This window comes from Sorex araneus, chromosome 2 (assembly GCF_027595985.1).
Source record: "Sorex araneus isolate mSorAra2 chromosome 2, mSorAra2.pri, whole genome shotgun sequence".
NCBI lineage: Eukaryota > Metazoa > Chordata > Mammalia > Eulipotyphla > Soricidae > Sorex > Sorex araneus.
Genome location: NC_073303.1, coordinates 274,062,621 through 274,086,944, shown reverse-complemented (window position 1 = coordinate 274,086,944; position 24,324 = coordinate 274,062,621). Strand labels below are relative to the sequence as shown.

The following is a 24,324-nucleotide window of genomic DNA, read 5'->3' as shown; positions in this document are numbered from 1 at the left end:
CAACTGAGGAAAGACTATTATCGGGCGGACCCCTGGAATTGGGAGAAATCGATGAACAATGGGACCACAGTGGCAGTGACAGTGACCGTGATGAGAGGTTGTCTGACTCCCTTGTGAGGAATGTGCGACTCTCAACGCCTCCGTCGGGGAAGAGGGAGCCAGGCCCGAGGGGCAGGGCACGGGCTGGGAATCGGAAGGAGGCTCCGCTGGGCGCTGCCAACAGGATCAGCTCCGAGGGCGTGAGGAGATGACGGGAGTTTCAGTTTCCTGAAAACGAAGCTGCGTTTCCCTTCCCGTGCCTACAGAACAGAGACGCCTGTTAGCATCTCCCTGCGGTGTACGTCGGCTGCAAAGCGCTCAGAGCCGTCCCTTCCCGCCACGCGGTGGGCGTCCCTGGCGGCTTCCCGCTTCGCAGAGCCCGACCTTGCCCAGGCTCCGCACTCAGTCCCCTGCGAATGCTGGCCCCCACCTCCTGGGGTGACACTCTTGCTGGGCGCCCCCAAAGCCCACTTCACACTCGGGGTGTTCCAGCCGCACTGCCGCCATGCCTTGGAAACCCTCCGGCAGGTCCCCCACGTCTCCCCCCCTGTCCCTCACCCTGCATGGAAGCACCTCGGGGCTCACAGGGAGGCCCCCAGCAAACACCAGGGAACAGTCCTGAACGGCCTCCTGATGAGCGCTGGGCTGTTCTGGTGTCTCTGCGTGGATGATGGCTGGGGGCCACACATGCGGTGCTCATGGGGGGCCCCTGCCTCAGTGCTCAGCGGTCACTCTTGGTGGTGCTCAGAGGCCACGAGGGGCTGGACATTGAGTGTGGGGCCCCTGTATGCACAGCCTGAGCTCCATCCCCTCCACTCTCTCTCTCCCTCTCCCTCCCCCTCTCTCCATCCTTCTCCTCTCTCTCTCTCCCTCTCTCTCTCTCCCTCTCTCTTCCTCCCTCCCCACCCCTCTCTCTCTCTGGCCCCCTTATTGGGTTTGGGGGGGTTTGTTCTTTTTTCCTTGAAGATTTCAATCACATCCCACAATTTGCACACGTGCAGTGTCTCTGGTCTCTGGATGTTCTTCCTTTTTTTTTTTTTCTTTTTTGGGTCACACCCGACGATGCACAGGGGTTACTCCTGGCTCTGCACTCAGGAATTACTCCTGGCGGTGCTCGGGGGACCATATGGGATGCTGGGAATCGAACCCGGGTAAGCGGCAGGCGTGCAAGGCAAACGTCCTACCTGCTCCAGCCCCCTCTGGATGTTCTTCTTTACCAAATTAAAACTTATTTCTTGTGGCCTTGGCTAGATTTCTTATCATTTATTCACTGATCTCCACTAAACACTCACTATACCTGGGACCAGTGGGACAGTACAGGGGATAAGCAGTTGTTTCTCACGAAGACCATCCTAATTTGATCCCTGCCTCCCCCACACATCCCTCGGAGTGATCCCTGAGCACAGAGCCAGGAGTAAGCTCTGAGAAACACCAGGAGTGATCCCTGAGTAGTCAGAGGTGAGCCCTAAGCATTGTGAGGGTCCAACCCCAAATTCACTAATATATGATTGGGGGGCTCCCAAACTATGCTCAGGTCTGGGGGCCCCACCACCCCTAGGTTATTTTTAAAATATGGGTTAAAGGGGACAGAGAGAGGGGGGGAGGGGGGGGAAGAGAGGGAGAGGGAGAGAGAGAGGGAGAGAGAGAGAGAGGGAGAGGGAGAGGGAGAGAGAGAGGGAGGGAGAGAGGGAGGGAGAGAGAGAGGGAGGGAGAGAGAGGGAGGGAGAGAGAGAGAGAGGGAGGGAGGGAGAGAGGGAGGGAGAGAGGGAGGGAGGAAGGGAGAGAGAGAGGGAGGGAGAGAGAGAGAGACAGAGAGAGAGAGAGTGCAGGGGAGGTTGCCTTGCACACAGCCGACCCTGCTTAGATCCTCAGCTTAGGGCATGGCCCTGCACTTCTCCCGAGTACCACAGGGGGAACCCCCAGAGGTCTCAGCGGAGCACCTGGGAGTGGCCTGGGGAGTCCCCCGCCCCCACAGCACCCCAGCAGCACCCACCCTAGGTCCTGATCTCCCAGGGAGCCACTGGCAGGGCTGGCCCAGAATCCCCGAGCACCCCCTCCCTTCCAGAGCACCTGGGAGCCTGTCCCCGCCAGCCCCAAGAGGGACAAAGAGGTGGCCTGGCCGGGAAGCTACAGCTTAAGCAGATGGGCCAAGTTCCCAGCATCCAGTTGGTTGCCAGCACCCCTCCTGTGAGGGGGTCCCTGTTTTGATCCTCCTTCCACAGATGAGGAAACTGGGGGGGCGGGCGATGTAGCTAAAGCTCTCGCTAGAGTAGAGGCTGCGGTGGTCAGTGGGGTGTGTGTCCTGGGGTTCTCTGACGCTAAATAACGACCAGGGGTTCAGGGATGCAGGAGTGCTGTTTGATTTTCCCCGGGGCACTCACAGCAGGCGGGGCTGGGGGTCGCTCCCAGCTGCTCTGGGGGCCCCGTGCGGTGCAGGGGGTCCGCGGTGACCTCGGCGGCACACACGGCAAGCCGCCGCAGGCCCCGCGCCCGAAAAAGCTGCGTAACTGGGCACTCCCCTATCCACTAAAATAGCGCCCGATGGACTCCGGCCAGCACCCCCTCTGCTGCCGGGGTGCTCAGCCCCCCGGACTCGGGCGGGCTCGACCCGAGAAGAGCGCATGCGGCGCCCCGGGAGCGTCTCCCACGGCCCCGGGGGGCGGGGGCAGGGGGCGGGCCTCGCGACCCACCCACATTGCCAGCATTCCGGGGCGATCTGGAACTTCCCGCCAGCCCCGGCCCCGAGCTCGCCCCCAGGCCTGCCCCCCACGGCCCAGGATTCCCTGCCCAGGTGCTGGCCGTGGCCCTCCAGCCGGGCCGGGGGCGCGGGGCGCAGGACGCGCCCCCAGCCCCGCGCGCCCGCCGGCCCCCGCGCGGAGAGGCAGAGCCGGCTGGTGGCGGCCCACGCCCCGCGCCCCTCCCCGGCGGGCGGTGACTCAACCCGCGGAAAGACAAACCTCCGCATTTTTCCGCCGGGTCCCGGGGCGCCCGCCTCGCGCCCCGCCCCCGCCCCGAGTCGTCCTTCTGGTTTGAACTGGGGCGCGTGGGCGTGGCCGCGGTGGGCGTGGCCACGGTCGGGCCCCGCCTCTCGGTGGGCGTGTCCCAGCTAGCCCCGCCCCGCGCGGCTCCGGAAAAGCCCACCCGGCGCGGCGCCCGGGGCCCGCTCAGTGTTGGGGGCGGGCGGGTGTGTGGGGGTGCGGCCCCTCGCGCGGGGCGGCGGCGGCGGCGGCGCGCGGGGGGCGGGCCCGGGGCTGCCAGCCTGAGCCGGGCGGAGCCCGCAGCCCCGCGCACCCGGGGCTCGGCCCGGCCCCGCGCGCCTGGGCGGCCCGCACACGTGTCCAGGCGTCACGTCCGCGCGCGCCCCCGGGGCTTGCGTCAGCTGCCGCCGCGCCGAGGCCGGGGACCGCGGCTGTGCGCAGCGCGCGGGTGCCGGGCGGGGCGGGAGGGGGTGTCCGACCGGCCGCGCGGCCCCTGGCGCCCGCCGCGCCCGCCTGCCCGCCTTGCCCACCGTGCGCGCTTGCTGCCCTGCCCTGCCCGCCCCGCCCGCCTTGCCCACCGTGCCCGCTTGCCTGCCCTGCCCGCCTGCTGCCCGCCCTGCCTGCCCTGCCCGCCTGCCCGCCGTGCCCGCCGCCTGCCCCGCGCCGGCCGCCGTGGCGTGGCCGTGGAGCCCGCCGCCCGCGGGGCGCGCACCGCCTTGACCCCGGCGGCCCCGCGGCAGGCAGGCGCCCGCAGGTCCATGGTGGGCTCGGAGCGCGATGAGCCGCCCGTCCTCCACCGGCCCCAGCGCTAGCAAGCCCTGCAGCAAACCGCCGCCGCCGCAGCCCCCGCACGCCCCGTGCCCGGCGGCGCCCCCGGCCGCCGCCACCATCTCGGCCGCGGTGCCCGCCGCGGCGGCGGTGATCCCGGGCCCCGGCGGCGGGGGCGGGGCCGGCCCCGGGTCCCCGCAGCACCACGAGCTGACCTCGCTCTTCGAGTGCCCCGTGTGCTTCGACTATGTGCTGCCCCCGATCCTGCAGTGCCAGGCCGGGCACCTGGTGTGTAACCAATGCCGCCAGAAGTTGAGCTGCTGTCCGACGTGCCGGGGCGCCCTGACGCCCAGCATCAGGAACCTGGCGATGGAGAAGGTGGCCTCGGCGGTCCTGTTCCCCTGCAAGGTGGGTCCGCGCGCGCCGCTCCGGGGGACCCCCCCCCCCCCCGAGCCCCGGCACTGAAGGGCCACAGGCACGCGCTGCAGGTCCCGGCCGCCCCGCTGCGCACCCCCTTCCCGCACCCACCTGCCCCGCTCGCCGGGGCACCAGCTCCGGGCCGCCGGCCCTCTGCGCCCCCCCGCGGGCGGGCCCTGGACTCTGGACGCTGGACGCGAGTGCCCGAGCGGGAGGGCAGGGCCGGGCCGCACAAGTAAACTTGGACAAGTCCGGCGGGCGGAACTCGAAGGGGCCGCGCGCGCCCCCCTGCTCGGCAGGCAGCCGGCCTGGGAGGGACCCGACCCGGACCGCTGACACGTGGGGGAGCCCCCGGGAGTGCAGCTAAAAAAGAAAAAGAAAAAAAAAGGCGCCTACAGTCTGTTTTCCCTCGGCAGCCGGAGAAACCCCGCAAGCCACGCCTCTCCCGCGCCGGCCTGCGCCCCCTCCCGCACCCGCGCGCGGTGCGCCGGCCCGAGGGGCGGGGAGACGGGCTGGGTGTCGCGAGTGTAACAGGAACCGGCCACCCGTCCTCGCTCCCCACTGCATTCTGCGTGGCTCAGAGTACTCAGTGGTGGTGGGGGGCTGGGAGGTGGCCCGACCAGTTTGGCACAGGCTGGCACCAGCGCGCGGTGGGGGTGGGCATCAGACGGTCTCCCCAGCCTGGCTTGGAAGCCTCTTCTCCCCCCCCCACCAAATAATAACAATTTTTAAAAAGTGATTGAGGCCGGAAAAATAGTAGGGTGGGTACTCCTGTCAAAAGTGCTCTCTGCCCTGGTTTTGCCACACCCCTTAGGGTCCCCTGAGCCCCGGAAGGCAGAGCCAGCAGGAAGCCCACACTGTCCCCAGGTGTGGCCCAGCCCCAGAAATAAAGAAGGGTTCCAATGCTGCTGCCCGGAGTGCAGGTCTCTAAGCCAGAAGATCACATGGAAGCCCCCTACCCACCCCCCAGCAAGGGCCCCTCTGGCCCCTGTTCCCCCTCTCCCCCCCTCCCAGGCTGAGCAGAAGCTTCTGATCAATTTTCCCAGCTCTCTATAAATATACTGGCAGCTGTATCTAGATTGGGAGACAGGGTGTCAGAGGTGTGTGTGTGTGTGTGTGTGTGTGTGTGTATACACACACTCACACAGACCGCAGTGTTTCTCCAAAAATGGCTTCTGCATCATCTCTCTCCGATGCTTAGCTTCAGAGTATTTTTCTGGTCTGCCCACCTGATCCTTGGTGGCTCAGAGCATCCCCCTGGTGGTCAGTGCCCATCTGCCGACCCAGGGCACTCAGTCTGGGGAGCGGCCTGGACCCAGCGGGGCTCCGGCCAGCCACGTCAGCTCTGTCACTCAGAACCAGCCGCGATGTCAGGGGCACGCTCAGGGAAGACGGCTGTCCCCCTCAGCCACTCGCACAGCCTCACAGTGCTCCTTGGCGCTCCCTGTTTTTTGTAGGGCAAGAGCTTATTTTTAAATTAAAAAAAAAAAAAAGAAAAAGAGAAAGAAAATAAGCCACCAGAGAACTGAAACTTGGGTGAAACGCGTGATCGTTGATTTGGCCCCGGGGCCTGGCCACCTTGGGGTTTAAAATAGTGTATTCAAATATGGGTCTGATTCCACGTTTGGGTGGTGGGTTTTCCGTCCACCTCAAGACACAACTCTGGGGGCCAAAGAGATAGACAGCACAGCGGGGGGGAGGGGGGCGTTTGCCTTGCATGTGTCCAACCCAGGTTCGATCCCCGGCATCCCATATGGTCCCCCAGTACCACCAGGAGTGATTCCTGAGTGCATGAGTCAGGAGTAACCCCTGTGCAAACACTGGGTGTGACCCGAAATGCAAAAAAAAAAAAAAAAAAAAGGGACGACTCTGCCTCCAAATGCCTTACAGCCTGCACAGCTGAATCTCCTGACCCAGTATGGCCTGTCGCCCGTAAAATTCAGGCAAAACGTCTCCCTCTCTTTTATGAGGGCCAGGAAGGCAGTGAAAGGCCAGTGATGGTTTATAGGCCAGTGTCTTATGGACACCTGAGCCTCTTATGGTGCCGGGGATCGAACTCGGGGCCTCGCACTTGCCAGACCTGCGCTCCAGCCTCTGAGTCACTCCCAGCCCCTGGTTTCTTCCCAGAGCCTCCCCGGACGGCAGCAACAGGAGACGGGGAGGAGCTGGCGCAGGTGCCTGCAGGGATGGCCCAGCCCCCTCCGCTCCCCCCAGGGCAGCGGGCAAAGCCGCCCCTCGGCCTGCTGAGGTGAACCCGGCCGGGCCCTTCCCGGGAGCCCAGCTCTGCCAGGGACCTGGGGGGCCCCCCCGGCCCGCACCCAGGTGCACCTGGGTGAGATTCTAAAGCTGGCGCAGGCGTGCCCGACTGGCTGACCCGCGTCCAAGCCACCGAGAGGGCAGCTCGGCCCGTGGGTCTGGATGAACCAACCCTGGAACCCTCCCAGGCGGCCCGGCCGGTTTGGCCGTCGGCGGGACAGGGCGAGGGCGTGCGGGCGTGAGCCCAGCACGTCAGGGCTGGCGCCGAGGCCTGCTCCTCGCAGGGACAGCCTGGCCGGGGTCCCTGTCTCTCGGCAGGGCTGGCTCGGGAGGGGGAAGGCAGGGTGGCCGAAAGGAGCACCATAGCCAAGGGCGAGTGCCCGCCGGGGGTGGCCCGACCTCCTCGTGACCTGGGGGCCCGCCACCAAGGCGTTCCCCGAGAAGAAGGGATCGTGGGGGCCGAGCCCCCAAACTCCAGTGGGGAGGCTTCTCCTGCCCGTGTCCCAGCTGCCCCCCACCAGGCCGGTGTAGCCACACGGCTTCCTGCCGGAGGCTTGGGGTCGCTCCGTGAGGGTGGGTGGTTACCCTTTGTCAGAGGGCCGGGGCATCCCCTTTCCAGAAGGTTCCAAGCCAGAGCAGCTGCCTTCCACTCGGGGGGTATTTTTAGTCCAGTGCTCCGGCCGCCCTGCGCCTGGGAAGCCTTGACATCCTGTCCCCATCTCACACCCACACCTCCGCACACGTGGGTGTCGGCGGGGGGCGGGGGGAGGGAGGGCTCACAGCCCCGGCCCCCCACTTTCCCGCCCCCGCACTTCCCTCTCAGCTGGGCACCCCCCAGCCTGGCCCTCGCACTCTTCTTCCACTTCTCCTTCTCGTCGGGCAGCGTGTGGCGGAGGGTCACCCCCAGAGGCCCTCGGTGCTGACTCCCGGTTCTGTGCTCAGGGAGCACTCTGGGAGAGCCGCGGGGAGTTGGAGCCGGGGCTGACTGCCGGAACCAGGGTGCAAGGCCAGTGCCTTCCCCGCTGTCTTAGCCCTCTGCGCCCCCATTTCTTTTTTTTTTTTTGCTTTTTGGGTCACACCCGGCGATGCTCAGGGGTTACTCCTGGCTCTGCACTCAGGAATTACTCCTGGCGGTGCTTGGGGGACCATATGGGATGCCGGGGATCGAACCCGGCTCAGCCGCGTGCAAGGCAAACGCCCTACCCACTGTGCTATCGCTCCGGCCCCAGCCCCCCATTTCTTCCCCATCTCGCTGAAACTTCCTATAGCTCCGCCAGGGCCGTGGCTGTGGTTGGGGATGGGGACCCTCAGGACGGCACGTGGCAGGTGGCGGCAAGGGCCGGGAGGACCTGAGTCAAGGGGGCGGGAGGGAGGGGAGGACCTGGGAGCTGCCGCAGCTGCGTGAGGCCTCGGGTGTCAGAGAAGAGCCTGGACTCGGGTTTCAGGTCACGGGCCTGGGATTCAGTGTGTGAACTTTGGCCCGTCTCCAGCGTTTTCAGCCCGACAGGGCGACTCTCGACTCCCCAGCCCCCGCCCCGGTGCTCGGGGGAGGCTTGCACTGAGCCCCCCGGGCCTGGCACCCCAAGAAGTCCTGGTGAAGGGGGTGCCGAGCCCCTTTCCACACCTGTGCCAAGGGGACACGCCGTCCGAGCCCCCTCGTCCTGCGCCTCTCGGTGAGAGAAGGTGGCACCAAAGGGCTCTGCCAGCGCCCGCCCTGCCCCCCAAATTTCGGGACCTGATAAACTGCCCCTGAGAAGGTCGCCAAGTTCCCCTGCCTGCCGGCTTGTCCTGGGCCAGCAGTGACTGCCCTGAGCCGGGGGGTTGCCCCTTAAGCAGAAAGGCCAGCAGGCTGTGGGGGTCCCGAAACCCTGTCAGAAGGACGGACGGCCCAGCGGTCCCGGCCGTCTGCATGCAGGCACCCCAGGTTCCATACTCACTGCCGCAAGGCTCCCCCAAGCCCCACGGCAAGAGTCGCCCTGAGCACCTTGGGGTGTGGCCCCAGACAACAGCAGGAATGCAGGACGGGCTGCAGCCAGGGGTAGGAGGCAGGAGGGCGGTCAGACCCGAGGCTGGCCCGGGCACCGTCCACAGCGCTGCCTCCTCGGGCCCCTGCTGAAGGGGCAGGACTCTGCTCTTCCTTCTGGTCGTGCAGAGGCTCTACGTGGCCGTGTCTCCAAAGGCCACCCCCCGTGCCGGGCCTGCCCCGCCCCACCTCCCCGCATGCACTGCTGGGCTGCCCGGAGGCTCCCCCCCCCCCCCCCCCCCGCCAGGGTCATGCACCCGGGGAGATTCCTGCGGTAGCTGAGCTGCTTGTCTCCTCAAAGGGGGTCAGCAGGCCAGATGGGTCTGGGGACCTCTGGACGCCCGGGGGCTCGGACCAGATGGGGAATGAGATGAGCGGTGACCCCCCCACCCCCCAGGGGTTGGCTGCAGACACTGGGGGGGCACCCAGGGGTCTGGGCCCCCTCTGAGACCGGTTGGGGGCAGGTTCTGGCAGTGCCCCTGGGCTGAACTCCCGCCCATCCCCCCACCAGGAGTCCCAGGTGCTGGCGCCTGGCCTTGTGGGGGTGCGGCTGGAGGGTGGGGTCACGGTGGCATCAGGCCGAGAGGTCGGGCGGGCGTCCCCCACAGCCCAGACCGGAGGAGCCCCTATGAATGTGCCCTGTGGGAGGTGGACAGGGAGTGCCAGGCCAGGCTCTGGGCCTGCCCGGCTCCCAGAGGAGATTTCGGATTCTTGCATTTCTGTGAGGGAGGTCGAGGGGCTCAGGCCCTGCCCTGGAGCCGCTCCCGAGTCTCCCACCACCCCTCTCGGGCCTGGCTCTCTGCTCCCTCCGGCCTCTGAGGGGCGACCTCAGCTCTCCAGGCAGCACGTTTCCCGCACAGACTTTCTCTCCCCTGGTATGGAAGATGCTTTGTAAGCGAGAGGCCGGGGGTGTGGCCTGCTGGCACACTGCTGGCCTCGTCCCAGCCCCGGCACCGTCGGTGGTCCCCAGATCACCACCAGGAGTGACCACTAAGCAGCACCACCAGGTGTAGCCCGAACCAACAACCCCCTCTAAGAAAACAGCATGACTTTAGCATGTAAAGACTATTGGACTAGCATGACTCTAGCATGTAAAGACTATTGGAATAGCATGACTTTAGCATGTAAAGACTATTGGAGTAGCGTGACTTTAGCATGTAAAGACTATTGGAATAGCATGACTTTAGCATGTAAAGACTATTGGAGTAGCGTGACTTTAGCACGTAAAGAATGTTGGAATAGCATGACTTTAGCACGTAAAGAATGTTGGAATAGCATGACTTTAGCATGTAAAGATTATTGGAATAGCATGACTTTAGCATGTAAAGACTATTGGAATAGCATGACTTTAGCATATAAAGACTACTGGAATAGCATGACTTTTGCATGTAAAGACTACTGGAATAGCATGACTTTCGCATGTAAAGACTATTGGAATAGCATGACTTTAGCATGTAAAGACTATTGGACTAGCATGACTTTCGCATGTAAAGACTATTGGAATAGCATGAGTTTAGCATGTAAAGACTATTAAAATCCCGCCCTCCCCGCATTTAGAAGCATCCGAGAATGCTCTTTTCTATGAATTTCTTGTAAGTTCATCTCTTAGGTCCTTAAGGTTTTTTGTTCCAAAATCGGACAGTCGAGGCCAGAGCGACAGGACAGTGGGCAGGGCACTGGCCGTGCATGTGGCAGGCCTGGTGCCAACCCGGTGCCTCGATGGTCCCCTGAGCCTGCCCCGCGCACAGCCGGGTGCAGCCTCTGGCAGTTGTGTGTTTGGAGAAGCTCGTTTTCCCAGTGGGGACTTTCCCCACCCACCCGCCGTGTCACTGCCTGGGGGGACGGGAGCCGGTGGATTCCCCTCCTGCCTGGGGCCACTCACGTCATACCGTGATGGAAAGCAGAAGTCAGTCATGCTCTGGCCAAATCCTGGGGCAGGACGCCCCGAGTGTTTCCCAAGCTGAGTCCCCCGGGCTGGAGTGGGGGCAGGTCTTGCCGGCGAAGTCGAGCAGCCGAGTCATGCCAAGGTCCGTCCTCTCTCGAGCATCACCCGTGAGGGGAATCCTTTGCCGCCTCTTCCCCTGACGTGGCCTCGGGCTGCTCCGTCCTGCCCCCTGCATCTCCGACAAGCCAGCCCCCCGAAACCAGGGCAGAACCGAACCAGAGCCCAGATGTGGCCGCCCTGGTCTGAACAAGGCGGCCTGACTCACGCCGGCCGAACAGCTGGCCACAGGAGGGTCCGTCTCGCCCAGAGACCCACCCCAGGGATCCTCTGGGCGTGTGGCAGGAACTGCAGTGGGGGCTGGAACTTTCACCCGGCAGCTGCCCCACTGCCCCGCACCCCCTCGCCTCGATCAGGGGCCTTCACAGTCCCCGACCCCCGGGGCTGCCCCGAGAGGCCAGGCCTGGTTAGGTTTGCAGCCCTGCACTTCGCCAGCCGCGGGGAAAAGCCGCTGTCGTTCACCGAGTTGTTCATTCACTTGGACGTCCCGGGAACAAGTTCTCCGGGAAGGGCCCACTGACCACCCGGGGCCGGCGGTGTGCTGGGCTCTTGTGCTGTCACCTGCCGAGTCCGGCCAACCCCACCACTGACGTCTCGGGGAGCAGACAGCGAGGGCTGTGCTGTTAGGGGCCGCCCAGGGCCAGCTGGCGGAAGCTGGGCAGAGGCTAAGGGGACCCTGAAGCGAGTGAAGGGGCCAGGGGGCTCGTATAGGACATACGCCTCCCAGCAGCAGTGCTCCCCGGACGGGGCTGTGTGCGTGCAGGAGTCGCCAGAGGAACCGGGGCCTATGTCCACGCGTGTTTCAAAGGGAACGTGTTTCATCTCGGGGGTGAGCCGGGAGCCCCCTGCCTGTCCACGGTTCTCTGCGGGGACACGTGTACCCCCGCTGGACCGGGGACACGCGGATGACTGAGGGTCACACGAGCCCTCTGTCTCCCCCGAGACAAGCTCCTGCCCAGCCCTCCGCCCTCCAGCAGCCCTGACCGCCCCCCCGGACGCCCCGGCTGCCCTCTCGGGGGACACAGCCCTCTGGGGGACATCATGGGCACAGGACCAGCTCTCAGACGGGCTCTGGCCGCACAGGCAGGGGCTGGGCACCAAACTGGGAGAGAGGCGAGGGAGGGGTCCCGGAATGTGTCTGTTGGGGGGCCTGGGGCAGACCCAGGCGATGGCCAGCCCCCCTGGTGCCCAGCACAGTGGCAAAACCACACAGAGCTCCCCGCCCCCCCCCCCCCCCCCCGCCCAGCAAAGAGAGTCAACACGCTGAACGCCTTCACCGGAGCCTGCAGGCAGGTCTAACCCCGCCCACAGGCCCGGGTCCGAGATGAACCTACTCTCCTGGCGCGATCTCAAGAGCAACCGAAACACCTTCGGTTTTTCCGTGAGGACCCAACCCAAGGCCTCCCTCGCGCTGTGAATTATTTTTCATTCTGGGTCCCACAGTGAGACCCGCCCCTCCCCCTTTTCCTTTCCCTCAAATGCTGTCGCGGTACCGGGGGTGGGGTCAGGAGGCACGTGCTCCCCATTCGTGCACCCGTGCTCCCCACTGCGTGCCTGGCTGGGCGCAGTTGGAGACTACAGTGCAGGCTCTCTGGGCCAGCTCCCGCCACCCCCTCCCCAGGAAGACTTTTGGGGTCCGGGAGGAACCTGCCAAGTGTGTCTGGTGGCCACACACGGCCAGGCCCACCCCACCCTGCACGCCCTGGCCAGGCTCGTCAGAGAAGCCGGTTCACTCACGAACTCCAGCTGGGCAGGAAGTGGGCGATCAATCAGCGCCCAAAACAGAGCTCGTGAGGCCACCGGGAAACCACGCGGGGTCGCCCGGTGACCCCAGCACAGGAAAGGTGTGCTGCAATGGAGGCAGGGGCTAGCCAAGGGCCCGTGTGGCGCTTAAGGCTTGGTTTCTGCCCTGTGCTGGGTCTCTGCGAGGTTCAGCACCAGCTCACCAGACAGTCTAGGGCGATCTGAAGGGATAGATGCACGACCGTCCCGGACCTTCGGGTCACACAGCATGTCGGGGGAGGGGAGGGGCTGGGGCCACACCGTCGCCAGGGGGCCATCCACGCCTCTGCGGGAGGCTGTTGCCTGGCGTTGGCACATTTGGGGCCCCAGCTGCATAAAACGGGGGAAAGGGCTTGTCCTGAGCCAGCCCTGACCCGCCCCAGTTCCTGGTGGTGGCGAGTTCTCCTTTGGAAACAGGTGTAACGTGACCGCGGGCAGGTAAACAGCAGGTGCCCGTGCAAGCGAGCCCCACCCCCAACCCCACCATCCTGCTGTCCTATTGCTCTGGCCTCACACAGAATCAAATCTGCTGCGGGGAGGGGTCTCACACTAAGCACCGGGTGGGGTGCCGGCTTCCTCTCGGGGGTCTGGAGGGAGCCCGGCCACACACTTGGCGGCTCGGGGGGCCGCAGAAGTGGCTTTGTCTCCTCAGGCTGGAGCCGCGTGGCTCAGGAGTCCGGGTGTCTGCACAGCGACTCCTTACTCTCCCCGTAACATGAGTCCCGGGGGCCCCAAAGGAGTCTGCAGGCCACGTCTACCTGTGAATACGTAAAGGTACATTTTCTTGAAAGAAATAAATACAGGGGCGGGGGGGAAACTAAGGAAAGACGGGCCCTTGCAGTAGACCTTCACCCTCACGATGCCCGCATCAAGAGTCTGCTCAGTCCCTGGATTCTCTCATGTGTTTCTGATCTTTTTTAATTTTATGGGATTTATTTTCTCTCCTGGAGATTTTATTGCTGGAGATGGGGGGTGGGCGCATAACCACACCCAGCCCTGCTCAGGGACCACAGACGGCCCCCAAGGATCGAACCACCGGGGTCAGCCACAGGCAAGGCGAGTAATTGTGACCTTGGTGTTATCTCTCCCCCCACCATACCTTTATTTAATTTTTTTTTAAAACATAGTTTCAAAAATATCCAGGAGTGGGGCTGGAGCAATAGCACAGTGGGGAGGGTGTTTGCCTTGCACCGGCCGACCCAGGTTCGATTCCCAGCATCCCATAGGGTCCCCCGAGCACTGCCAGGAGTAATTCCTGAGTGCAGAGCCAGGAGTAACCCCTGTGCATCGCCGGGTGTGACCCCCCCCCCAAAAAAAATACCCAGGTATTAGTGAAGTTCCTATTTCCTTCCCTTCATCACTGCCGTAGCTGGGGCTGGGGAGAGGGTCGTGCTCATGCATGGCTGTGCCCCTGAGCCATGGTGCTCGAGCACATGTGCCCGGGGCCCCGAGGGGCAGCCCCCAGCCACACGCCGCAGCGGGGAGCACTGGGCACCCAACTGTGGGCCTCACGCTTGCAAAGCGGCCCCTGCTGTAGCCCCTGGGCCCCACCCGCCTCGCCACCTGCCCACCCAAAGGACTTCCGTGGCCTGAGCCGCAGTGAGCGTCGCCGAGTGCCTGTTTTGCCCGTAAACAAGGCCGCTCTCTGACCTGCTGATGGCTCGGGGGTCGGGCTCGGGAAACGGGCCATGCGCTGACGCTAGCCCCCAGCCGCCACCCCTGCCCGTGTTCCCTGCCCCCCAACACCAGCCCCAGTGGCAGCCCTGGTGCGCAGGAAAGGCCAGCGCAGACCTGGCCCTCGACCCTCCTGCAGGAAAAGCCCTTGGCGCTTTGACTCCCCAAACAGGGTCCTATCTCAGCTAACGGGTGTTTCAGCGCCAACAGCAAAGGCTCCGTCCCACGTTTGGGGGTGTTGTTTATTCTCCTCGTCTCCAACTGGGGTGCTGGCTGGTACTTGGCGAACAGTGTTTCCCGGGAGGTAAAGGCGGGGGCTGGGTGGTTCCCGAACGGTCCCCCCCGGGGGACCATCCGCTCCTCTGCGGGTGGCTGTTGCCTGGCGTTGGCACATTTTGGGATCCAGCTGCGTGAAACGGGGGGGGGGGGGGGGGGGGGGGAGGGGGGAGAAAGGGCTTGTGCTGAACCAGCCCGGGACACCTCTGACCTGCACCAGTTCCTGGTTCCTGGAAACAGGCGTAACGTGACCGTGGGTGGCAGGTAAACAGCGGGTGCCGGGGCTGGAGTTTGCCTTGCACGCAGCCGACCTGGGTTCGATCCCCAGCATCCCATAGGGTCCCCCGAGCACTGCCAGGGGTGATTCCTGAGTGCAGAGCCAGGAGTAACCCCTGAGCATCGATGGGTGTGGCCTGAAAGGCAAAAAAAAGTAAAATAAATAAAAATTAAAAATAAACAGTGGGTGCCAGCGCTGAATGGTGCCAAGGACAGACGGACAGACCTGGGGGAGCGTCTGGGACATTTCTGCGCTCGCCGTGGGGGACCCCTTCCCGCTCCATGCCCAGGAAGAGAATCGGCAGCTTCCTACGTGGGCTGGAGAGAGCAAGGCGGGGCTGGTCACAGCAGAGGGCCGGCCCACGCCGCCCTACCGGCCCCTCTTCGAAAGCCAGAGCAGAAGCGCGGTTTGGCGCCTCTCTTTGTTTTCGCGTCTGCGTCCCCTGTGTCCCCGCCACTCCCCACCCCCCGGGAAGGCTGAGGCAGGCCCGTCTCCCACGGGGAAAGCTGCTTTCTAGCGTCCCTGTCCCCGGCACGACGGCCACGGCGGCACCTCGACCCAGCGCGGTGGTGAGGCCAGGCCCCGGTGGAGTGAAAAGTGAGACCCCCGCAGCACTGCCCCGGGTCGGGGAGGCGGGGCGGGTTCGGGAGGGGCTCTGCTGGTGTCGCCCTCTGCCCTGGAACCTGAGTCCAGTCTGTCTGGGGGCCTGGGGAGGGGGGTGTCGGGCAGGTGGAGATGCAGCCGCTGGCTCGGTCGTGTGTGCAGTGTGAAGCAGGCCCAGGGCACCCGCCGGTGACCGTGCGTCCCCTCCGCCCCGGGGAGCAGGGGCGGGCGCCCCCACCCCAATCACCTGCTTCCTGTGGCCACAGCCCACCAGGCAGTCTCTCTGTCCTCCCCTCCCCAGGAGACTCGGCCTGGGGACATGTGACCGTCCTCGTGACCAGGGCCAGTCCCCAGTGGGTGGAGAAGGATGACACCGCCACAAAGAGCCCCCGAGTCGCCTGCTCTTGGGGGTCAACCGTGGGGCGGGGCATAGAGCTCCGAGAGGGGGGCCGAGGGGGCTGCACGCCCCACACTTCAGGTCAGACACCCGTCAGGCCCACACTGCTGGCCCAGAGGACCCCCCCAATGAAACTGGGCCCCCCCAAATGTCAACGGCCGCCACAGACACCTCCCCGGCAGTGGGTGAGACCCACCCCCAGGGGAGCAGCACCCCTCCCTGACCTCGTGCCCTGCCCTCTCATCTGGCGTTCTGGCATCCGGGGGCACTGGGCACAGGCGGGGCGCAGAACAGGTGCCCACCTCAGTCTTGGAGCTTTCCGGGGGGCGGGGGGTGCCTACCGGTGGGCTTTACTCAGCCCCTCACACTGATCCCAGGTGAGAGCTTGCTTTCGCTCACACTCACACTCACACCTTCAGATGTTAAAAAAGAAAATGTTTGAAAAGCCGGCGCCCACCTGGGCCACCCGGCGCGGAGGTGCCCTGGGAGGCTCACACGTGGCCGGGGCTGGACAAGGGGCGGGGCGGGGCGGGAGGGACAGGCCCTGCACAGGCCCGTGCGGCCAGCGGCTGGGCGCCGGTTGCCCTTCTCGGCCCTGCCAGTTCGCCTGGGCCCTGGGTGCTCCGTGGGCTGGCGGTGGGCGCGGGCGGGGAGATGCGTGGTGCCCGCCCTGCTCTTTCTGCCGCGGGTGCCAACTCTGGGCACCGGGCACGGAGCGTCGGGCCTGAAGCGCCGTGGGTGAGCGCTGTCCGGAGCAGAGTCCAGCGGAGGGGCCGGGCGGGCAGGTCGCGAGGACGATGTAGGGGCTCGCGCTCTGCGTCGCTCCCAGGCACACATCTCGGCTGACTGACTCCCCCGGGGGTGCCTCCGGGGAGCCCCCCGAGGCCCGCATCCCGGAGACTGGGTCCCGGGAGAGGAGCGTTTCTAGGCTGTTCCTCGGGCCCCCCCGCGCTGGGCCTCTGCTGGCCTTTGTTTGGTCCTCGGCCCCGCTGCCGGCCACTTGGGCCCCTGTGCCCTGGAGGGGTCAGGCGGTGCACGTGACCCCCAGAGCCCCCCCCCCAGTTCCCTTTCCCGGGGTCTGGGTTTGGGTCTCCCTGTCTGGGTGGACTCTGGCGTGGCGCCCCCTCCCCTGGGGTCCCTGCTCCCACCGAAAGTGTGTGCGAAGGGCGGCAGGGAGGAGGCGGGGAGGGCCAGGGATGGTCCCAATCAGCTGCGCGCTCTGCCCCTGCACCCCCGCCGTGCCTGGTGGGCAGGGGCGGCCAAGCCAGCTGCCCTTACTGGTCTTTGGCCGGCCCATGTGACGGCCACAGGCCTGCGTGGGGGGAACCGCGTCTTCCAGCCCGCCCCCAGCCCCAGCACATGACCCCGCAGCCAGACCCCCCGCCCCCCGCCAGGCTGGGCAGGGCTAGAGTCGGGCAGGGCGTCCTGCGGCCCCAGTGTCCGCGAGGCACGGAAAACTGCAGGACCTGACCGCGTGGGCCTTGGGAGCAGCCCCCACACAGGGGCACAGATGGGCTGGGGGGGGATCGGAGGAGGGGCTACTCTGGAGGACAGCGGGAGGGGACTGGGCGGGCTGGAGGCTCCTTTGGGGGACAGGAGGCGGGGCTGCGTGGACGGGGCTGGAGGCTACTCTGGGGGGCGGGGCTAGGGGGCGGGGCTGGAGGCTCGTGTGGGGGAGGGGTGTTCGTGGGTGGGGCTGGAGGCTCCTGGGCGGGGCCAGGAGGAGGGGGCTTCGTGGGCGGGGCTGGAGGCTCCTGGGGGCGGGTGGAGGGGAGGGGCTGCATGGGCAGGGCTGGAGGCTCATGCGGAAGAAAGGTCTACGTGGGCGGGGCTGTGGTTCCTGGGCGGGGACAGGAGGAGGGGGCTGCGTGGGCGGGGCTGGAGGCTCCTGGGTGGGGATGGGAGGGGCTTCGTGGGCGAGGCTGGAGGTTCCTGGGCAGGGACGGGGGAGGGGGCTGCGTGGACGGGGCTGGAGGCTCCTGGGGGGCAGGAGACCCCTGCGGGGACAGGAGGAGGGGCTTCATGGGCGGGGCTGGAGGTTCCTGGGCGGGGACAGGGGAGGGGGCTGCGTGGGCGGGGTTGTGGCTCCTGGGCGGGGACAGGAGGAGGGGGCTGCGTGGGCGGGGCTGGAGGCTCCTGGGGGGCAGGGGGAGGGGAGGGGCTGCGCGGGCGGGGCTGGAGGCTCCAGGGGCGGGGGGAGGGGCGGGGCTGGAGGCTCCAGGGGCGGGGGGAGGGGCGGGGCTGGAGGCTGGGAGGAGAGGGTGCTGCGTGGGCAGGCAGGGGTGGGCGTGGTGGGGTCTCACGGCTTCCCCCCCCCACGACCCCGCAGTACGCCACGACGGGCTGCTCGCTGACGCTGCACCACACGGAGAAGCCGGAGCACGAGGACGTGTGCGAGTTCCGGCCCTACGCGTGCCCGTGCCCCGGCGCGTCGTGCAAGTGGCAGGGCGCGCTGGAGGCGGTGATGGCGCACCTCATGCACGCGCACAAGAGCATCACCACGCTTCAGGGCGAGGACATCGTCTTCCTGGCCACGGACATCAACCTGCCGGGCGCCGTGGACTGGGTGATGATGCAGTCGTGCTTCGGCCACCACTTCATGCTGGTGCTGGAGAAGCAGGAGAAGTACGAGGGCCACCAGCAGTTCTTCGCCATCGTGCTGCTCATCGGCACGCGCAAGCAGGCCGAGAGCTTCGCCTACCGCCTGGAGCTCAACGGCAACCGGCGCCGGCTCACGTGGGAGGCCACGCCGCGCTCCATCCACGACGGCGTGGCCGCCGCCATCCTCAACAGCGACTGCCTGGTCTTCGACACGGCCATCGCGCACCTCTTCGCCGACAACGGCAACCTGGGCATCAACGTCACCATCTCCACGTGCTGCCCGTGACGCGCGGCCCGCCCGGGAGGGCCCCGCCGGGCTAGGGCGCGGGCCGGGGGCGCCTGTGAGCGGCGAGCTCGGGCTGGGAGGCGCCCCCCGCTGCCCGCCTCCCCGCCCACCCCGGGCCCTGTGTGGGGCACGTGGCACAGCCGGGCCCGCGGCACCCTGGTACTTCCCGGGGCCGAGAAGGGCGCGGGAGCCCTTTCCCGGAGGGGGGTCTTCGCAAACTGCATGGCTCCGCCCCGGGGCCAGCCTTCGGGGCCGGGCACGAGCAGAGAGGGCACCCCGCGGACACTGGCTTGCTGCTGGTTCGCCCCCTCCCCAGCCCCGCAGGAGGAAAGCTCGGCCTTCCCTGGTGGGCCCCGGGCGCCTGGGGGCGGTGCGGAGGGCCCCGGGGTGTTGGCCGGCCCCCCCCAGGGCGCTCCCCACCCCTGGCGTCTGCTCCTTAGCTGGAGCCCCCCCCCCCACCGGCCTGTCCTCGGGGCCAGCGGGCGGGCAGCGGGAGGGGGCCCAGCTCGCTACTTACCGGTACTCGCGGGGGGAGGGGGTTCGATTTTGCCACATTCACTTTAGTTTTTTAATAAATATTTTCCAAAAATGCACCAACGCTTTTCTCTCTGAGAACGAGATCACACACACACACGCACGCACGCACACACCCCGGCTGGGTGCTGCGCCCCAAGCTCACCTCTACGATCCCCGTGACCTCGGGGGCGGCGGGGGAGCCGGGCCAACCGTGCCACCCCTTCCCAGACTCAGGCCCAGGGACCCCAGAAGACTGGCTCGCGCGTGACCAGAGAAAGGAAGGAGTCCCGGGGCGGGGGCATCGGGGTCACGGACATACGCATGCACGGGGGTAAGGCTGGGACAGCCTGGCTTCGGTTCGAAGCCCGCGCACACACACACACACACACACACACAGAGTTTCCGGCGTGCGAGGGGCACGCTCACACACAGCGGGAGCAACGGCCGCGGGTTCTGCCAGATGCACTGCGAGGGCCAACGGCCATGGCCCATAGCTGACCAGTGAGAGGACTCCAGCTGCTGTGGCCAAGGCACGGCTGAGGCCATGTGTGGGGGGTGGCGTGGCGGCAGGGGCAGCGCTGGGCCGGGTGAGTGTGCACAAACACAGGCATGCACACACAGGCGCACACATGCACACATGCACACACACACACAAAGGCATACACAGGCGCGCACACAGGCATACACACACTGGCACACACACATACAGGAATGCACATACAGGCACATGCACACACACACACAAGCATACACACAGGCACACATACAAATGCACACACAAACTCAACACAAGCATGCACACACATGCACACACAAACGCACACAGGCATGCACACACAGGAATATACATGTACATGCACACACCATACAAATGCATAGACAAACTCAACACAAGCATGCACACACATGCAAACACCCACAGGCATGCACACACAGGGGTACACATGTACGTGCACACACACAGGCATGCACACACAGGGACACACATGTACATGAACACACTCTGCGTTTCCTCAAATGGAAATCTATGAATTTCACTTTCACACTTGAATTTTGTTTTTGTTTCTGTTTGGGGGTCACCCCCGGCGCTGCTCAGGTGTTCCTCCGGCTCTGCACTCAGGGCTCACTCCCGAGGTGCTCAGGCCCCGTATGGGATGCCGGGGTCCGGCTGGGTTGGCCCCATTCAAGGCAGGCGCCTCCGGCTGTGCTGCCTCAGCAGTCACAACTCCTCAGCTTGTGAAACCATGCATCGTCCAGGGAACCGGGGGAAACAATCCCCAATGTCAGTCCCTACGTCCCTGTCTGAAGAGGAAGCGGCAATGGCAGAAAAGATTCTGCCCGTTTAAACGTCTTCCTACAAAGCTGGGGTTTCAAACGCAACTGCGAGCACATGTGTCAAAACTCATTACACGGTGCCCCCTGGGCCAGGGGAAAAGCTGGATTTTTCTTTTCTTGTCTTAATTCAATTTTCTAATTTGACAGGAATCTGGCCGCTGAGACAAGAGGTGGCCTGGGCCTGTCTCAGGGGTCCCCGGGCCACGCTGACAGCAGCCCCCGAGTGCCCGGGGAGAGGGGGAGTGACAGCTGGGCGAGGGCACAGGGAGTGTCTCCACACTTTCTGTCTTTAAACACTCCACCATCAAAAAGGAAAAGAGAACAGGAAAAATGTTTTAAGAGGAAGGAAAATAAATAAATGTAAAAGAAGTAAACTAGGGGCTGGAGCGATAGCACAGCGGACAGAGCGTTTGCCTTGCACGCCGTTGACCCAGGTTCGATCCCCAGCATCCCATTTGGTCCCCCGAGCACCGCCAGGGGTAATTCCTGAGTGCAGAGCCAGGAGTAACCCCTGAGCATCACTGGGGGTGACCCAAAAGGCAAAAAAAAAAAAAAGGAAGTAAATTTTAAAAAGATAAAAGAAATCTAAGAAAAGGCTTGGGCTGGAGCGATAGCGCAGCAGGTAGGATGTTCACCTTCCACACGGCTGACCCGGGTTTGATTCCTCCGCCCCTCTTGGAGAGCCCGGCAAGCTACCAAGAGTATCTCGCCTGTAGGGCAGAGCCCGGCAAGCTACCCATGGTGTATTCGATATGCCAAAAACAGTAACAACTAGTCTCACAATGGAGACGTTATTGGTGCCCGCTCCAGCAAATAGATGAGCAACGGGATGACAGTGACAGTGACAGTGAAAAAAAGGCGTCTGGGCCCCCCCAAGTGAAGGCAGTGCCACGCAGGACAGAGACCCCTGGGGGACACTGGCTGGGCACCGGCGGCCCGGACGCTGCTGTCAGGCTCTCCCACCTGGCCCTGCAAACGCAGAGCCTGAGTGTCACGGTGCTCAGGCGGGGACCCCAGGGCCGGGCCACCCCCACAGGGCTGCTGGGAGACCGCCGGACTCGCACCCACTGTCCAGAGCACCCCCAGGCCAGGTCAGGCCCTGCCCAGAGGGCACCACACCCAGCGCCCCGCAGATAAGCTCTACCGCAGCAGCGACTCCAGACTTCTGCTCCCTCATCTGGGCCCTGTCCAGAGGGGGCCATCGGGGCCAGGCAGCTTTGGGCTGCGGCAAACAGCCCGGTGGGGGGGTGGCCAGGGTGGGCAGTGACCCCCCAAGGTCAGTGAGAGCCTTCCCCGGGCCTGGCCCACTGCTCTCGGGGGAGCCCGGCAGGAGGAACAGGGCCGGGGCTGCCCCAGCCTCGCCGCGGGAGGGGGAGGCGGGGGTCGTCTGGTCCCCGTCCCTTCCTCACCTCACTCTCCCCGGTGCCCCCGCCACTGTCCCCACGGGAGGCCCCTACGCCGCCCTTCCAGAACGTTCTCCAGAGAGCACTCAAAGGCTCAGTTCTCCATTTGTCTGTACATTCTAAGAAAGAAGGGGTACAGGAGACAGCACAGAGGGATGGCCTGGGGTTGCCCCTGCCACCCCATGTGTCCCCCAAAGCCATCAGGAGTCACTACTGAGCACAAAGCCAGGAGTCAGCCCTGAGCACAGTGCCAGGAGTCAGCCCTGACTGAGCACAGAGCCAGGAGTCAGCCCTGAGCACAGTGCCAGGAGTCAGCCCTGACTGAGCACAGAGCCAGGAGTCAGCCCTGAGCACAGAGCCAGGAGTCAGTCCTGAGCACAGTGCCAGGAGTCAGCCCTGAGCGCAGTGCCAGGAGTCAGCCCTGAGCACTAACCGCCACCCCCCCGCCCCAATGTCCCGGAGGGGCTCAGGTGCATGCAGGGGCCCCTCTTGCCCGGCTCCTGCTCTCCGAGAAGGTTCCCCGGATTTGGAGCCTGCCCCTCCCATCCACACACCCCGGGTATAACCTGTGAGCACAAGAAGGGCTGGGGGTGCTGGAGCAATAGCACAGCGGGTAGGGCATTTGCCTTGCACGCGGCTGACCCAGGTTCGATTCCCAGCATCCCATATGGTCCTCTGAGCACCGCCAGGGGTGATTCCTGAGTGCAGAGCCAGGAGTAACCCCTGTGCATTGCCAGGTGTGACCCAAAAAGCAAAAAACAAAAACAAAAACAAACAAAAAAAAGAAGGGCTGGGCCACGGGATCCCACAGGGGCTCTAGCCAAGCTGCGGATCCCCCGTTCCAGAAGCATCGTCTCTCGTGAAGAAGACCCCCACCGGACACCAAACTCAAGGGAGACCCGTCCTTTCCGCTGACCCCTACAGCCACCGTCTTCCACTGAAGGGGCTCATTTGGTTCTGGTATTGCAATTGCATGCTGCCCCCTGGTGTTCAGGTCTGGCACTGCGTCCTGTTGGACTTGGGTGGGGAAGGGGGCGTGGGGGAGGGGAGCCTCAATTCCCAGGGGAAGGGGTGCAGCTATGCTGGAGAAGTGTTTTCAGTGTCCCAACACAGGCAAATGACAGTCACTTATGTTTTTCACTGTCATTTCATTTCCTTTTGTTTGCTTGGGAGCCACACCCTGGCCATGCTCAGGGGTCACTCCTGGCTCTGCACTCAGGAATCACTCCTGGCGGTGCTCAGGGGACTGTATGGGATGCCGGAGATCAAACCCGGGTCAGCCATGTGCAAGGCAAACGCCCTCCCCGCCGTACTCTCTCCCCTGTTGTCATTTTATTTTGTCGTGACGAATGTCAGTGTACAACAGTGGGTGTTTCTGGGCTGACGCCCTCGAAAGAAATATCCCAACACAAACGTCACCACCAAAGAGCAACAGCCCCTCCCCTGCCCCCAATCCCTGTCCTCTCAGCCTCCAGTCCTGTCCATGTCATCAGGACAAAGGCCTAGTCGTTTCTGACCCCCGAGGCCACCGCCCAGGTGTCCATGACACGTCTTTAACCCCCACAGAGGGACCCCTGGATTCTTACCGCACCTTGCTCGGCTAAGGCGCAGAGAAAGGTCCCAGTAACACCAAAGCCGGCGCCGTCTGTCCAAGAGCCAGGCTCCTACCATGGTATGGTTTGGAGGTCCCGGCCGCAGCGAGCAAGCGAGAAAAGGAAACCGGGGGACTCTGCTTTGGAGACGGAACAAACACCATCTGCAAAGGTCGTGAGGACAGACGCAGAAATGAAAGGCACTGCCTGAAAACCGAGGTGTCCTCGGAGAGAGGCCGGGACTGGTGTCCAGGACGGCGGCACGGCGGTTCCTCTGGAAGCCAGGGACAGTTTCCAGCTGATCCGATACCCTAACTCGGGGTGTCTCCTCGATGGATATGAAAACACGGCCACTCAGGGCTCTGTCCACCTCCACTCTCCTTGCAGCATTATTTATAACAGCTCAAGTACGGAGAGACAGACGTCTCCGTGGAGAGAGACCGGATGCAGAAGACGCGTAAGTTAGGGGGCTGGAGCAACAGCACAGCGGGTAGGGCGTTTGCCTTGCACGCGGCCGACCCGGGTTCAATTCCCAGCATCCCATATGGTCCCCCAAGCACTGCCAGGAGCAATTCCTGAGTGCAAAGCCAGGAGTAACCCCTGTGCATTGCCGGGTGTGACCCAAAAGCAAAAAAAAAAAAAAAAAAAGATGCGATACGTTAATGCCGCAGAATACTGGTTAGCTCTTCAGAAGGAAACAGGCCGAATTGCTGTCTCCATAACAAGCAAAACAGACGAGCCAGCATGCAGCACAGCGGTAGGGCGTTCCTGCCTTGCGGAAGGCCGACCTGGGTTTGATCCCGGAGACCCCCCGGATGGTCTCTGAAGCCTGACAGGAGTGAGCCAGGCACTCTGAGCTAGGAGTAAGCCCGGAGCACCACCAGGTGTGGCCCCCAAGCAAAATTAATTCATTAATGCAATTACACAACATGTCGGGATTGTGTAGCACAAACCAGAAGGGAAAAGATTAAGTGCTGGACAGCGCCTTGCAACGGGCCCGACTTCACAATGAATCTTGGGAGAGATGCAGGCCAAGCGGAGAAACCCCAGGGGGGCACCAGTCCTCTGGCTACAATCTCCGGGACATCCTGGGGAGGAG

The 24,324-nt window shown here is 64.5% G+C and overlaps 1 protein-coding gene across 1 annotated transcript; it reads left to right on the top strand.

The window, feature by feature from the left end:
- Window positions 1-3,417: 3,417 nt before the first annotated feature.
- Window positions 3,418-18,972, top strand: SIAH2 (siah E3 ubiquitin protein ligase 2). Its single transcript, XM_055128955.1, has 2 exons — window positions 3,418-4,193; window positions 17,822-18,972. The coding sequence occupies exons 1-2, from the start codon at window positions 3,795-3,797 to the stop codon at window positions 18,377-18,379; spliced, it is 957 nt and encodes a 318-aa protein (XP_054984930.1). The 5' UTR covers window positions 3,418-3,794; the 3' UTR covers window positions 18,380-18,972.
- The last annotated feature ends 5,352 nt before the right edge of the window (window positions 18,973-24,324 follow it).

Bases quoted from the DNA above. Each gene is read 5' to 3' on its own strand.
- SIAH2 (XM_055128955.1), top strand. From the start codon at position 3,795: ATGAGCCGCCCGTCCTCCACCGGCCCCAGCGCTAGCAAGCCCTGCAGC. The intron at 4,194-17,821 runs GTGGGTCCGCGC...ACGACCCCGCAG, and splicing joins CGGTCCTGTTCCCCTGCAAG to TACGCCACGACGGGCTGCTC.